The 16,506-nt window shown below is 37.5% G+C and overlaps 1 protein-coding gene across 2 annotated transcripts in view; it reads left to right on the forward strand.

Annotated features, from left to right (window-relative positions):
* The first annotated feature begins 4,979 nt into the window (after nucleotides 1-4,979).
* Nucleotides 4,980-16,506, forward strand: part of LOC127971719 (storkhead-box protein 2) — a 59,493-nt gene continuing 47,966 nt past the window's right edge. The window contains exon 1 of one of the 2 annotated variants that reach the window (XM_052574926.1): nucleotides 4,980-5,856. In XM_052574926.1, coding sequence (XP_052430886.1) covers nucleotides 5,529-5,856 — 328 coding nt within the window. In that variant the 5' untranslated portion in view covers nucleotides 4,980-5,528. The remainder of the gene's footprint in view (nucleotides 5,857-16,506) is intronic. The other variant, XM_052574928.1, reaches the window with a different exon arrangement.

The raw sequence follows: 16,506 nt of genomic DNA on the forward strand, positions 1-16,506 counted from the left end.
TCTTATCCTCTTTTATAGCTCACAGACTTGGAAACAAACCAGGCTACGTGAGGTTATGGCTACTTGGCTTCCATTAAACATATTACCTTACAATGATGTGGACATGTGGGAGAGTTTGTTTGACAGGAGGAGGAAATGACTGTCCGAAAATCGTCAGCATGAGAAAGCCATTGTTATAAGATTCATGAAGCTTTATTGGCATGGAAATATATGAACATCGCCAGAGAATAAAAAATGTACATTGACAATGTGTCTGTTATCAGAGCCTCACAATGTTTGAGATTTTTAGGATCTGATTTCTGTTTAGGTGAATGTCACAAATCATGTCAAACTGTAAGGTACGGTCATTTCTCACTCTAACACTAAGAAGGGGAAAAAATAGTATTTTAGAGAAATAAAGAATATTTTAAGCAACTCTAGCCTCTAAATTCATATCAACATAATGGAAATAACACATTATTGAAACGTTGAACAAATTTAAAAACATAATTCTAACTGTATTATATAGTAATGGAAATGACAAATTATTAAAAAAATTACATCTAGATGCATTATGATATTGAGAGTTTCAGGGCAAAATGTGCTAAATTGTTTTGAATGTAACAATTAAAAAAAATTATCTAATATATCTTAATTCTTTGGAGGCAAAAGTATATTTTATATATATATATATATATATATATATAAACAGTAGGTGTGTGTGGGGGGAGGGGATAACGATAACATATTTATTTTTAATTAATTCATAAAACAAGATATACACAGAATGCTTGTGTGATAGTGGATTGAGCTTAGATTCTAGTAATAACTGACTACATTTACTGAAACAAAGGGAAACGATGGGTTAATTAGCCTAAACCTGTTTTTTTTTTTTTTTTTTTTTTTTTGATAGCAGAGTGAGGTGTTTCACTACGGGGGATCGCTTTGGGCATGACCAACTGTGTAATCTCCTATGATATCCACCCAGAGCTGCTTCCGTGTACAACAGTGAGCACAAACTAGATTAAATTAATAACGTTTAGAATATGGTTATTTTTCTTACAAAAATGAATCGATTCACTACAGAATTACTTTGTTCACCCCCTAGAGCCTTGTGAGACACTTTTTTTTTATTAAGAATGAGCACTTTTTATTTAACCTCTTTTGAACTGATGCACTGCAACACCTGCTGAGCACCATTTAAACAGCTTGAAAGAAAGATCAAAGATCATTTTTAATATAACTCTGACTGGATTGATCTGAAAGAAGAAAGTAATATACACCTAGGATGACTTGAGGGTAATTTCTAGGCTAATTTTAATTTTTTTGGTGAATTAACCTTTTAAATGGGCACTGACCTACTGGCTCACAGCACTGCATGTCCTAGGGATGGCTCAGACATGTCCAGTCTATGAAACCACACAAAACTACGAGGCATAGCCCAACTTGCTGCTCCCATGAGGGAGGCCCATGGTATAGACATCCCCAGAGTGGAGTGGGCTCTCAGGCCCTTGGGAAGTTGAATACCCTTGCAGATAAGCTAAAGATATAGCATCTATGATCCAATGAGACAGACGTTTACAAGACAATGGCTTCCCTTTGTGAGGAGTAGCCCATAACACAAATAGCTGGTCATAAGTCCTAAAGCCTGCTGTTCTCCTCACAAACATATGAAAAGCCTGTACTGACATAATGAATTCAACTTTTGCTCCTTAGTTCAGTAGATGGGCACCTATTTGCTGAGTCAACTACCTTAGGCACAAAAGCTTGGTTAGGATGAAAGGAAAGCTTAGTGAGCCCTGCAGCGAATTGCAAACATGACGGGCTATAAGTCACTCACATTAGCCTTTACTAAGGCTATGAGCAGCACCATCTTAAAAGAGATCAACTTAAGCCCAACTCCCTCCAATGGCTCAAAAGGATGTTGAGAAAGGACTTCTAGGATGATGGATAAATCCCATAAAGGAACCATCTTTCTAAATACCAGCTGTTTGCAGCACGCCCCTTTGATAAAATGCTTTATCAAAGGATGCTGGCTTGCTAATTTCTTGCCAAAACCTACATGACAAGCTGAAATATCTGCTAAATACACCTTAATGGTGGAGAAAGCCTTCCCCTTATCTAGAAGATCTTGAAGAAAGCATAAAATATCCTTCACTGAGCATTGAAAAGGGACAATATGACCCTGCTGAGACCATTCTTCAAAGATTTGCCATTTATTGCTATAAAGTGAGTGAGTAGAGGAGGCTCCTGCACTTGCTGCATTCAAATTCCACCTCTCATGGGCCAAGACCAGAGAGATATTCTCTCTGGGTGAGGGTGGTAAATTCAATTTCAGCCGTCAGGACACAAGTCGATTCTCTCTCAGCCACTGACACAATCACTCTGCTGAATCAAGGTGGTTTCATGGCAAACTAAAGTCTGTAACTCTGTGAAGTCATTGACATAACCCATGGGTGAACTGCGCATGCATGCCAAATGGCTATTCAGGCAGAGAGAAGTCCTCTGCCGGGTTCACGTCGCACAGTGATGTCATCATCACTGCCACCGCATTGGCTCCCACTGCATATCGCCCTCTGCCCGTGGCTTGGATGTTATGATGCATTCTTTATTATCAGTTCCCCCAAAACCACTGTGTGACTGCTTGGTGACACTGTTGGACATGACTCCCTCATCTCTCTGACTTTGAGGAGAGCTTATTGACCAGGCCCTTACTGAACTCAGAACAAGAAGGCTGTATTCTCACCTTCACCTCTTTGAACCGCGCGGCGGGAAGAATGCAGAATCATTCACCATGCAAATTTCGTCCCAGAGTGCCAGGTTCGGCACTCCTGAGTCCAGCTGCTGCCCCATCTCCGGCAAAATCTCCACTTGAGTCAACGGGTTCAGCAAGCATACAGACTTCCCAGCGTATTTATACATCCTCTGATATATCGCAGTCAGTCGCTCCATCTTACTCGGCAGCGGAATCTGAGAGGAGGCAGAAATTGAGCACCAATTTGGATGGAGCTGATAGGCCACTAAAGTCTCTACCATTGGGGGTCCAGCCTACCCCAGCTTCCCCATCCCTTGAATCTCCAATATGGAATACCCCTTGGCAGGGAGTTTGCTCTTAAAGGGGTTAGACCAGTAGCAGGACATTTTCCTTATGCAAGCATGAAGGATTGTCACCCTCCTCCTATGTGAGAAGGCCCTCAAACAGCGGAGGCGTTTCCGGGGATTCGGCTTCCATCATGTATGCACAACTCGTACTGGCTTGCGTCAGATGGTCAGTCACCACAGACTGTGTGGCCGCTCCAGACAGACAAGGGCCCTGCTTGCTAGCCATAGCCACTCTCAGGCTCCTTTCTAAGATTTTCACCAGCAATGACGCACAGTGAGCACATGTTTGTGGATCTGCCAGCAATGTTTGTGTGCTTCGGACCCATACACATGATGCACATGGGGTGAGGGTCCCTGCCCGAGATGGTAGCTCCACATGTGGATGGAGATGGGAGGGATGCAACCTCCCTGATCTTTGACTCTTTCCCTTTGGCGAGGGTGATGGCTGTTGACACAATGGCTGCGAAGTGATGTAACCCTCAGACTCGTCACAACCAGGTGTCAACCTGACTGATATAGGTGGGGCAGGTGGTGTCATAGGAGCTTCCACAGTTGCTCACGTCTGAGAGAAGCTAGAAAAAGAACTGTTGTGGAGACAGCAGGCAAGTTTAACATCCTCCTGTAGGTTAGCAACATGCTCCCCATCTTCATACTAAAGCATTAAATTACATACCACCTGTGGCTATTTTGAAACAGGAGAAGCAAATAGCACAGCAGAGACATGTTTACATGTCTGAGCCTGAGTAAAAAAAAAAAAGAACAAAATCTCCAAACTGTCCACCCTGCCTCTTCTTGCTGCAATAATAGATATCATAGGGTAGTAACATAAGGTGAGTCTCTATAGTCTGAATATTGTAATTGAATTGATAAATTTGTCAGGATATCTGGATTTTTTTTCTTTCCAATTGTAATAGAATAATTTCTGATGGTGGTGAGTGGGATGCAACCTCTGGTAAATATATAATTTTAATAAATATATAACACAGTAAAGATTTTTATGTTTGATCATAAGAGTTTATGCATTAGAGTCTGTTTATATAGGAAATCCTTTAAAGGTGGGGTATGTATTTTTTCAAAAAGTAGGGCTAGTACCAAAAAAAACTTGTAGCCAATCAGCAGTAAGGGGTGTGTCTAATCATGATTAGGAGGACATTAGCCAAGCCTAACAACAACAGAGAGATAGAGATGGCGGATAAAAAACAAAAGAGGAAAATGTATGTGGAACAAAAGAAGGCTTACATAGGGCAAGGAATAAGACCGGTGTAAATGATCAGCTTTGAAGTGCAGGTAAGAACTCAAGGAGCGGGAAGTCCTGCTATCGGAATCATGGTTGCTTTGTTTCTTCTTGATAAATGAGTGGTTTTGCTATGTTTCACGTAGCTAATACATGCTGTCAAAACGCATATATGCAAGTTAAAATACACATAATAACTTCGAAATAACTGTGCACAATCACTTCAAAGAGCGATTAAAACGCATGCATGGAGCTGGTGAATCGGTTCGCAGATGAATCGGATCTCAAGTTTAAAGCACTGACAGCTAACAGTCAATAACTGATATCTGAAAGGAGAATATTTAATGAATAATAGTTTAATTTCAGTCCGTTTTTCAAGTAAAACTATCGTATGACTTCAGACAGCTTGGAATATGTTGCACTTGTCGAGTGGTGATTTCAGGCTGTATCTCAGACTGCTCATTGCCACTATTTTGAAAATACATTCTTTAAACTTCGTTATTCTGTGTTTCGCTGAACGAAAAAAAAAAACAAAAAACAAAACTGGTCTGTAACGATATGGATGTGAGTAAATACAGAGCATCTTTATTTTTGACTGGGGATTGCGCCTGCAGTGCCTCCCCTCCGCCGTTAGAGGGCATCGCTATCAGAGCTGCGGGAGCTTCAAGGTAATAACCTGCTTTACACACCGTAAACCACACAGGCATCGTCACGCACCGGCCTGCAGGGATCACCGCATCTCGACGAGGGAAAAAATAAGACGAGAATTCTCATTTTTGCTTTTGACGCGAGCATATTTTTCATCCTGGGACGTTAAGGTAATGTTTTTCTCCATCCCGCATGCCTGCTGGAAGAGGATGTCATTATCTTCACGTCGTTGTCTCTGATCAAGGTGAGGAATGGATAATATGCGGCGATTTCAGCGGAGAATAACATGATCACCTGCGTATTTTACCCTTAAAATGACATTCCGCATCCACCCGAGCCTTTGTTTGAAATAATAATGACCTTATTCCTTTCTATATCACCATAATGTTCTTTTATTACAATAACTGCAGACAGGCAGGTCAAATGAACTAACGCGCAAACGCGCTCTTTGTTTGGTTGCGGGCGCGCGCTCAATCAGTCAATCAATCAATCCATCCATCGCCTTATTTGCGCTTTCACGCGCGTGGAATGCGTCGAGTCTAACGAAGCATCTTCGAGGAGAGCAATGGAGCCTTTCCTGCAGATCGCGCCGCACTCTCTGGCCATCGTGCTGTCGCGCGTCGTGGCGGAGGACGCGCCCGGAGTGACGGAGAGCGAGCAGCCGCCACAACATCACACCGGCTACGAGATATTCGCCGACTTCAAATCCCTAAACATGAAATATTTCTGGAATAAGATGGTGGCCGATGCCATAGCTGAGACCTTCTTCCTGGGCTGGATAGACGAGCATGTGTTGCTGATCCAGGGCAAGGAGGATCACCTGGAGGTGTTGAGGGAGGCTTGGATGAGGAGGTCCCTCAAACCACCGCAGGGCTTCGACATCAAATACCTCGGTAAGAATCATCCATGTGCTGCATATATGAAGTTTATGCAAGGATGAGGGCTTCATTAGTGGCCAGTCTGGCTCCTGGTGATCGTCCATTGAAGTACCATGGTGTTACCATGGTTTTGAACATGGCACCAGGGTAGGGCCACTGGTTTTTGGATATGTTCTGTGATCATTTCATGCCGCTGTTTTGGCCTGTCATGCTGTATGAATATGTTAATCATTTAGTGCCACGGTATATATCTGATTGTCATGTGATTTATTGTTAGGTGTTTTGGACAAGCACCATGGCAGTGCCATAACTTCTTTGGATATGTGGGATGGTCATTTTATGGTGATCTTCGAAGTACCTTGCTGCACCATGCAAATATAGCAGTCTTTGAATCTTACAATCATTTGCTATGGTATATATATCAAAGTAGCTTTGTATTACTATGATGTTTTCGACATGGTGTTATGGTTTTTGGAAATAAACCATGATGATGATGATGCCATGGTTTTTGGATATGTGCCACTTTAATTTATAGTTTTGTTCGAAGTACCTTGCAGCTCCATGCAAATACTATTGTATTTGAAAATGACATTCATTCATTACTGTGGTGTTATGTACTTTTTGAGTAGGTACAATTACGGTAGTGCCATGTTTTTTTAATGTACTATAGTAATTGTATAGTTCTTGTTGCGCATGAACACCATGTACATACTATAGTTTATGAATATTTGTGTAGTAAATAAATGTTGAAAGTTGTATTTCTAGCTGAGCTCTAAACTTTTCATGATGGAAGATCTCCAGGAATATGACTGACCTGATGTTTATATTTAATTGTACTTTTGAGTTGACACTATCTTCATATGCAACCATTTTTATAACAAATATTTCATTTGTTTTAGAAAACATGATTTGCTTGTGCTTGCTTGTTCTGTGATCAACATTGAGGCTGCTGTTTTTCTGTACAGTCAATGATTTCTTGCTTTTGTAAGAAAAAACGTGGTTCAACAACTGACAAGGCTATAATGTCAACTCCAGTGATCTCCAAAAAAACCTCAAATGACCCTTAAAATAAGCAAGCATACATTTAAGTACTTCAATTCTCTGTAGAAATGGTTATTGATTTCATTCAGATGTGCAATGATGGTCACAAACTCCCTACATATGCAGCGTTTTTAAGGTTTCAGACTCAGCCTTTGTCTTCAGCTGTGAGATATTGAGGAATTTGATCACTGTAACCCGAAACCTTCTTTTGATCATTAAGGCAGAGGATGCATGTGTTTGTTCTTCTCTTAAAGGAACAGGCCTTCCCTTAAGTGCTGGAGCTATTGCACATTGTGAGAATTATAGTACATTTCTAGTCTTAACAACTAGCATAAGTTTTGGTTGTCTCCTTGAAGAAATTCTGAGTTTTGAAGTTGTGAATGAAGCTAATATACTCAAGACCTGTGATGTTTGGCTTCATTATTCAGACTAATTAGTGCAGAAAACTGCTGTCCCATATTCAGCCCCATGGACACACACTGAGGACAGCAGCACTCTTTATCAGTAGCTATTACTGTTACTGCAGCACTGTAGATTATGGGACAGGTCTGTGTATTGTGGCATGTTCTTAGTGTAGTTAAGGAAAGAGGAAAGGTACTTGACAAACAGCAGGTTTTTGAGGAGTGTCGCTGTAGGCATCAGGGTTTTCTTTCTTCTATCCTACTCTACTTGCATCTCTCTCTCTCTCTCTCTCTCTCCTATTTTTGCAGGAGAAAAAGCTAGGCTGTATCCATCTCTTTGTGTTTGACATGTCTTGCGGAACAGCTGAGTTGTAGAGGAAAAACCCTCTATTGATGGACAGAGACATTCTTTGCATGTTCACTTCACAATATAGTTCATTTTGATATTACATTACAGACTTTGAGACAAGAAAAGTTCAGAAAGTGTGATAAGTAATTATATTATGATATATATATATATATATATATATATATATATATATATATATATATATATATATGATATATATGAAAAAATTATATTTATACATAATATAAATTTTATGCAAGTATATATAAAAAAAAAATTATGTATACATGTGTACTTATGTATGCATAATATACACAGTACAAACACACATGGTATAAACTTTTTTTTATTTATTTTTTTGAATGCGATTAAATGCCCTAGGAGGGTTGCATAATTTTACCAGTTTGATTTTTAGGCTGAAAATTCGGTGCATCCCAAAAAATGAAGTAGGCCTTTATTTTGGCCTAAAGCCCAATAGGTGTGTTTGAATAGGTTCTGTTCTTGTAATATAAAAAGAGCAAGTCAAAGTAGAATGAGAATATAATGGTCTTAAGACGGATTTAAAAGTTAAATTATTATTTTTAACTTGATGCGGCATCTTCAAGATACATTTTAGGAAAAAAAGATACTTTAAATTGATGATAGATGTGCTATTGATAAAACTTAAGAAATGTAACAACTTTAAGAAGGGACATTAGAATATCACAGAGACTTGTGGCCCGTTCTTCGTACGTCGCTAACTCCGTTAGCTGGATTTGATTGTTGACGATTTGGCGTGATCTTGGATCGTTTGGTTCTTCGAAGCTCATCCCGGAGCTGCTGTCATAGCGACAGGTCCGTCAGCTTAAACCTGCTCGGGAGCAGCTTATTTCATGTAAACAGGATTAGATCGCTTCTTTTCAACCAGAACTGAAACTCAAAATATGTCTGCTACCACCGCTACTTTATTACAAGAGTATCGTACTGATCCAGAGACAATAATTTAAAATAATAATCATTAAAAAAAATTATTTAAAAATAATATAAAAATGATGTGTAGTCCATAACAGACTACTATAGACAGCCAGTTTTACTCACTGAAATATTTATTTGTCATAAAATTATTACTTCATAATTGTATTCTAACAGAGTCTAACACACATGCTATACAGATAATAGAGTCGTGCATTATTTTGAGTGATGACTGCTATTATAAGAGTGGCTTGATGGAGCGCAGGAGATGCAGATAACATGATATTGACCCTTAAGAAACTTTCATTAATGCTGTCACGTAACAAATCTGTCCAAATATAAAATGAAATGAATAGATAATTTCTACATTGAAATAAAAATGTAAAGACTGCACAATTATTATAAATTGCGAATCTAAATAATTGGGAATCATGAAAAAATTTCTAATAAAATGGAAACATGTATCTGTTTCATGTATCTATTATAACATTTATGTTGTTTTGTTTGCTTGGCTGTTTCCTTATAAAAGTCCAGAAATTTGTCAAGTTTTTCATCAGGTGTCGTTTTAAATTATATGACGTCATTGCCGTCTTGCCACCAGCCAATCGCTGGTTTCGAGTATCGATACATATCCCCTTTTAAGCCAACACATGAACGCGCAATTATTTCAGTTAACTCAATCCAGCGATACTAATCATACACAACAGGTGTGTTCGAAGAACCCAATTAGCCGGATCATGATTAGCACGATGATATCATCTTGGATGTGTCATTTGATCTTAGATGTAATAAGCGACGTACGAAGAACGGGCCCCTGGTCTGGTGACCTTCTAGCAACAACCCAGACCAGATCCTCCTAGAAACACCCTGACAACCACACAGAATAAAAACATCTGTGTGTTCCTTTGCATCACACTTTGAGTCTGAAGTGTTGAAAACAGGTGGCTGTTAGCATTCTTTGTTCCCTCATGAAGTGAAAGCCAGTGTTTAATATGAAAACATAAGCTCAGATAATATTAGGTTGTGCTGTACAGTTATGCAGATTATGCACTTTCTAAACGGCAGCTTTTAAATTACTAAAATTACTTTTGGCAAATTATACTGTGACTCAGGCAAGCATGCCTTAACAACATTGATTGAGTCTATGTGTTTGTGTTTGAAAAATGTGTGCAGGAATGAGCCACTTCTCCTTTGCCCATGGCTGAATGAGGGCTGTGTGGTCTCACCTGTGTGTGTGTGTGTGTGTGTGTGTGTGTGTGTGTGTGTGTGTGTGTGTGTACAGGCTGATTCCGGGGGATGAGAGAGAAAGGCCATGCCCTCAACTGACTATACTGCTCATAAATCTCACCCCGGTTTGAGAGTTTCCTGTGCAATGATCCAAGACCTTTTTATTGCAGTATCATCCTGAGCTCCGTAATTATAAGAGAAACTAGAAACCCACTCAGAACAGAATGAGAGCAACATTTAGCTCTATACATTTAGTCAGTGCTGTTATGCATTGCTTTTAACTTGTGACCTGCACTTTGAGCAAACCCGAGCAAACCTTTCTCAGCCTATGTTTCAAAATGTAATTAGCTTTTCCTCCAATACATCTACAGTATATCCACACATGCAAAAAAACAGAATTATTGTAAATTAAACATTTCGTTTAGAGACGTAAGAAATTTGACCATTGACCTGCATTTTCCATATTGATGCAGTGTGTGCAAAGCCAAAAAGATTAATGTTTTAAAAGCGTGTGCAAGGTTAGGACTCTGACGTAAGCAGTCTGATGTCAAAGAGTTTGAGCCAATCACAGAGTAATTAAGGAGCTGATGCAATTACCTCATGCTTTTAGTTGTGAATCTCTTACATTTTATTTCAAAATATATATATTTTTTTGTTATATATATTTTTTTTTCTTAGTAGTAGCAATTGTAGTCAGTGTTAGTTAGTAGTTGTTAGTATTTTTATTTATTTATTAGATTTTTGCATAAAGGAAACATACATTTAATTAACACTTTTTTTTTTTTTTACTGTGATGGAGCATCTGTCTAAAAATATGTGATATGAAATATTAAAAAAAACTATTATTGAGACCAAAATTATGTATCCAAACTTATTATTCATAGCATGTATTCAAAGCCGTTCAAAATTCACCCATGTTTTTTAATTAAATGTTTTTACATTTTAGTTTTGTGAGAAAAGCAAGTTTTTTCGGACTGAAAAAGTCATGAGAAACATAAACATGAAGTGTATATATGTTACAATGTTAAAAATAAATGCTGTGGAAGTCACAGTGCGAACAAATCTTAAAGACCGTTTGTTTTTTGGATGAAATATGACCCAGACATTTGACAAGTTTTATGAGATTGACCCCCTCAGGCTCAGTGATTTCAGGATCAGTGAACGGTCCACTTGTAAGGACGAGAGATTCGACTCATTCTCATGCTGTTCTTTTCTGTTTGGCTTGTATTGACATGGCAACTGTTGTTGATTGGCATCTTTTCAGATGCGGGCTGCGGTAGCTATACCAGTATGCCATCTAGTTGGTGATTTATGGATGACTAACTCCAGTCGGACACATTCCAAAGCGCCTGGTTTGTCGGGGGTGGATATTACCACGTTTTCACAAGTAAAGAGTCATAAACTCATGGAGAGAACGTGTTTGGCAATGCTTGCACTCTTGACTCCGTGTGTTTTTGTTTGTCAGATTGCTTTAAAAACGGCATGATATGAACATAATGATATTTTATAACAAAGATTTTGACAGGCTTCATTTAGGCGAATAACTGCGGATTAGGCTGTAAATCCATAACTGAGTTAATACTAGTAAATGGTGTTATATTAGCTTTAAAATCATCTTCATTGGATAATTGCAAGGCGACTCAAACTTGCTAGAGAGGCAGTGCTTGTGATGACTCAATGGGCCGTCATGGAGCTGAGACATACCAGAGCGGTCCTGTGGTGTCTGGTAGTCCCAGCGGTGAGGTCATCTACATCTCATCCACTTAAGACGGATCAAAAGCTTTGAGGTGCACTGTGCACGGCTCCTCCTGCTGGTGCAGTACTGAGAAGATTCATCAAGTGCTTTGCACACTAAGCTAAATCCGCCTTACTCATGGCAATCTAACACATCCTGTGATTGCATACATTGTAATGCCTTGAGATTTGCCTAAGAGGCTTCGTGTATGGGTGAAGTCATTCCTCTAGCTGAGCATATATTTGGACAATATTGAACATCCTACGGCTCTAAACCTCATGGAGCTAGCGCTTGTAAAATTAAGTTTTCAGGTAATTTAATGCTAGTGAGCAGTGAGGTCATGATGACATCATAACAGTGTCAATCTTCATCTTTTATATCCAGGAAAGACACTGCTTGTGTAATTCACATGTTGCTGTGTCTTGTGGTGATGGACTGCTTCTCCCCACTAGAGGGCAGAGTCAGATAGCAGTTCATTATCAGTGTTTAGACTCAGGGACTATTGATTGTGCATAGTGTTTGAGAGAGATAATAGTTCATTGGTTCACTGTTGGTGTGATGCTTTTCACAGTATAATGCCAAGAGTGACACATCAGTACCAGTAAGCTTTTGCATTTTGTACAATGTTGTCGCAATGTTCCTAAGTAGTCCTTTAACAGTCACAAGGTTGCCCTGTTTTATATCTAAATTTCCCTTTTTTTATTTCTATTTTCTTTAATTGTCTCCTCGCTCTTTCCATTTGCTAAAACATGCGGTGATATTGACATGGTATATATCATATTCATAATTCACTCCACTTTAAAAGTTCAGTATTTGCAAATGGTTGTCCTATTTTAGACATTTTGTACTCGTCGCAAACGAAACATCCACTCCTGTATGTTCGATCCTCACAGTTTGTGCATGCATAATTGCTTTCCATATTCACTGCGTCTGTCTCTCGTTTGATTAATAGTAGAGATAATCGATAACAGTCCAGTGTGACCCAATTCCAGCATAAGAGATGACATATAAATCAGCTGTGTGAATGGTGGTTGTCCTGTTGTGTATATCAGTACATTGGTATAGTTTGGTGTTTTTGTAACTGATATTCAGGCAAATTATCTGGAGAACATGTGCAGGCAACATCAAAATCTCTCAGACACCAAAGAACAATGTGTTTTAAATGAACTTGATTAGAAAATGGCACTTTAGACATTCATAAAGACAGGCCTGCTTTTAGTTTTTACTGGAGTCTTTACAAATGCATTTAGTTCCAGTCAAAGTATTAAAGCACAGTTTAATACAATTGCGAACTTTAAAGATGCAGGGAACTTGATATTTAGAAGTCATTGTGTGATGTCAGACCGTGTATGAAATATGTTATTAAAGACGAATGCGTTACATGTTGATTCACTTGGTCTCTACACATCACGTTGTAGTCTGTTACTGATTACAAATTACGTACATGCTAAAAATTGTGGTCAGTAATTTAATCTAGATTACTCATTTTAGGTAATGTATTCTGACTACTTTTGGATTACATTTGCCCTAACTTTTATAGATTTTTTTTATAGATATAGATGGGATTATTATTGTTAAAAAAAAGCAAAGATAATAAAACCCATTCCATTCTCTATCAACATCATGAAATGCATTTCTCCAGGTTTTCCCAAACATTGCTGAATGAAAGAACTGCAGAGGGTTTGAGTTCATGAAAAGACTATTTAATCAAATTATAAAAATGTAAAATTAAAATGAATAAATTAAATTACATTTGAAATATTTTATTGGTTTACCTGCATGTCTCTGTGACCATTATCTGACATCAGAGAACTTTGAACATGAATGTTGTTAAATTATTAAAGTATTAACATGTTATAATTAACTGAGGTGCTTTTATCCCCTTAGATTCAGAAGTATGGGGCACAAATTAATTTACATGGCCATTCTATATTGTGTGTATTCAAAGCTAAACATTATGACTAGTACGTTTTAGAAAGGAAAATTTGATAAGATAAAAAAAGAAGAATTGGGAATAATCGATAAATAATAAATCATTTGCTGTTGATGTATTACATTTTTGGAATCTGATACGTAATCCAGATTCCATTTAATCAGTTACGACAGCTGACCACTTTTTAATGTAAGACATGTTGAAATTGTTTTGTTTTCAGTGATGTGGCTTTACAGCACATCAGGGCTTGTGCAATATAGCAGAATATTTTCATCCTTTTGAATATTTTATCTTGATGAATTTTAATATGTAGCCTGTTTGCCCTGAATTGCCATATAGAAAAACTTTTTTTTTGGTGCCAATCAAAATCAGTTTAAAATGTTGATGATGTAAGAACTAAAATACAATTTAACCCCCCCCCCCCCCCAAAAAAAAATGTTTCCCCACACTACATTTACACAGGATAAAAAATATTTAATCCTTTATGTATATCCACTAATATAATAACCTAGTAAAATATGTTTAATTAAAAGTTGTTGTAAAACTTTAATATAAACTATCTTTTAAGTTTATGTCTGTAAAAAATTTTTTAATGCATGTAAATTTACTGACCTTTTTGTTCAAATGTATGTATACACTACCATTCAATAGTTTATTATAAAATAATGCCTAGAACTGATTCACTTAAATGGACCATTTGAACTGATTCTTTTGAGGCAAAAAAGTTTATTTCACCACAAAAATCAGCACTAATAGTTCATGAATATTTTCTTAATGGCCTAGTCCTTCGACACACATGCCTTTCATTGCAGCATCGCTCCAGTGGCTTCCATTGAGTTCTTATGTCATCTGGAAGACATCCTGTGGGCGCTATGGCAACTGTGGAACAGGGGACACTGGCCAAATGATTCCGGAACTCAATCCCAGGTCTTCTCTCACAGAAGAAAAACAAAGCTTTCAATTCTTGGCACAGATTTCTTTGTTTTCTTTTACCTTGTGACCTGAAGTTATGAATGGGCTGCTCTGAAGGGCCAGATGACATTCACTCACACATTGGCTTTCACTCACTTTGAATGTCCTCGCTTCTCTTTCTATCCTAGAAATTCAGGGTGATCTCCAGATTTGGAGGTTTAGATGCTTTCTTGACAAGAGTAGGGGCTCAGCATAGCATTTAGTTGATTCTGTAATCAGAGGTAGATTTGTACATTCTGTGTGGGGCACATACAGGGTGATATGGGTGCTTGCTAAAGTGTTGCTCACTGTCTCTAGATATAGCTGTCAGCTGCAAGACGAAAATCATTAGTCGTCTTTTTATATTTTTTTTTACTGAAGGCATAATTCTTATTCATAACATTTAATTCTTTAAGATGACATATTTCAAACATTTCAAATGCTACTTGTTTCTGTAGTCTGTCTAGGGCTTTCAAATGTCTGGATACAGCATTTAACAGTTTCCAAGAAAATATCCGCCATGCCTCATAAAATTCATAGACTAACATAATTCAGCCGGTTAGACGGCGCTCGAATGTTGTGAGTCCTGAATCACTTCTCCAGTGAGTGAGAACAAAATCATCAGGTTTTCATTATTCCTGCAATTTTGTGCCTGAATAAGGAGCCTTTTGATAATGATAATTATACACTAATGACTATCACAACAATGATTGAATCTGTAGCCTGGATTCGTACCCTTATTAAATAAAATAATGTATATGAAAAGCTTTCCAGCTTGTTGGAACACCATATGTGTGTTTGTGAGAGAGATGTCTTGTTATTCTAGCTGATTAAAGCATTGATTGCAACCATTTTTAAATGTTCTGGTTGCCAGTTTGCTGCAGGGTGTTGGCAAATCTCTTATCATCCATCACCTGGATCAGAAACAATGCAGAAATTGAGTAGCTCGGTTAAAATAATGCACATTTATTCCCCATCCTGTTATTCAAACTCTAAATTGTCTATGTTAGGCAGCATATCTAAGCTTCTCTTTTCTATAAAAAGAGCAAAGATTATCCTAAAAAAAAAATTGTCTGTACAACTTGTGAGCTATATGTAAAAATACCAATCCCATGTTTTGGGTCAGTTATTCATTTTCCTAGTAAATTAATCAAAAATGACAGTTAGGCATGTTTCAAAATATCTATTTTAAAATATTTTCTATTAATCGAATACTAAATCATTATTACCATCAAACTATGAAGCAGCACAACTGTTTTCAACATTGGTAATAATAATAAAAGATGTTACTTGAGCAGCAAATCAGCATATGTGACCCTGGACCACAAAACCAGTCTTAAGTCGCTGGGGTAAACTTTTAGCAATAGCAAAAAAAAAACATAGTATGGGTCAAAATTATACATTTTTCTTTTATGCCTAAAATCATTAGGATATTAAGTAAAGATCATGTTCCATCAATATATTTAGTAAATTTCCTACCATAAATAAATTTTTGATTAGTAATATGCATTGCCAAGAACTTGATTTGGACAACTTCAAAGGCGATTCCAGATTTTCAAATAGCTGTATCTTGGCCATATGTTGTCTGATCCTAACAAACCATACATCAATGGCAAGCTTATTTATTCAGCTTTCAAATGATGCATTAATCTCAATAATAAAAAAAGTATAATTAAGACTGGTTTTGTGATCAAATAAATGCATCTTTGTTGAGCTCAATCACTTTTCAGTATTACAAGATAATCTCACAATTTTCAATTTCATCCTTGTATATGTATTTAGATCTGCAGTAATGTGATGGAAAACAAATTCTGATGATTTTTTTTCTTGCGTTTCTTTGAAGAAAGAAAATACATGGTCAAAACAACACGAGGGTGAGTAAATGATGACAAAATGTTCATTTTAGGATGAACTATTCCTTTAATTCCTAAAATATTCTGTCAAGTCTAACACGTAATGAAGATATGTATGCCTCTGCTATTGCTTAGTGAAGCCCATTTTAGGCGATATAAAACAATTTCTCACTTTTGAAGCATTTGCTCATGTCTAAACTGTATTTTTATGAAACTGAGCCGTG

Source organism: Carassius gibelio, chromosome B14, assembly GCF_023724105.1.
Source record: "Carassius gibelio isolate Cgi1373 ecotype wild population from Czech Republic chromosome B14, carGib1.2-hapl.c, whole genome shotgun sequence".
In the NCBI taxonomy this organism is placed as follows: Eukaryota; Metazoa; Chordata; class Actinopteri; order Cypriniformes; family Cyprinidae; genus Carassius; species Carassius gibelio.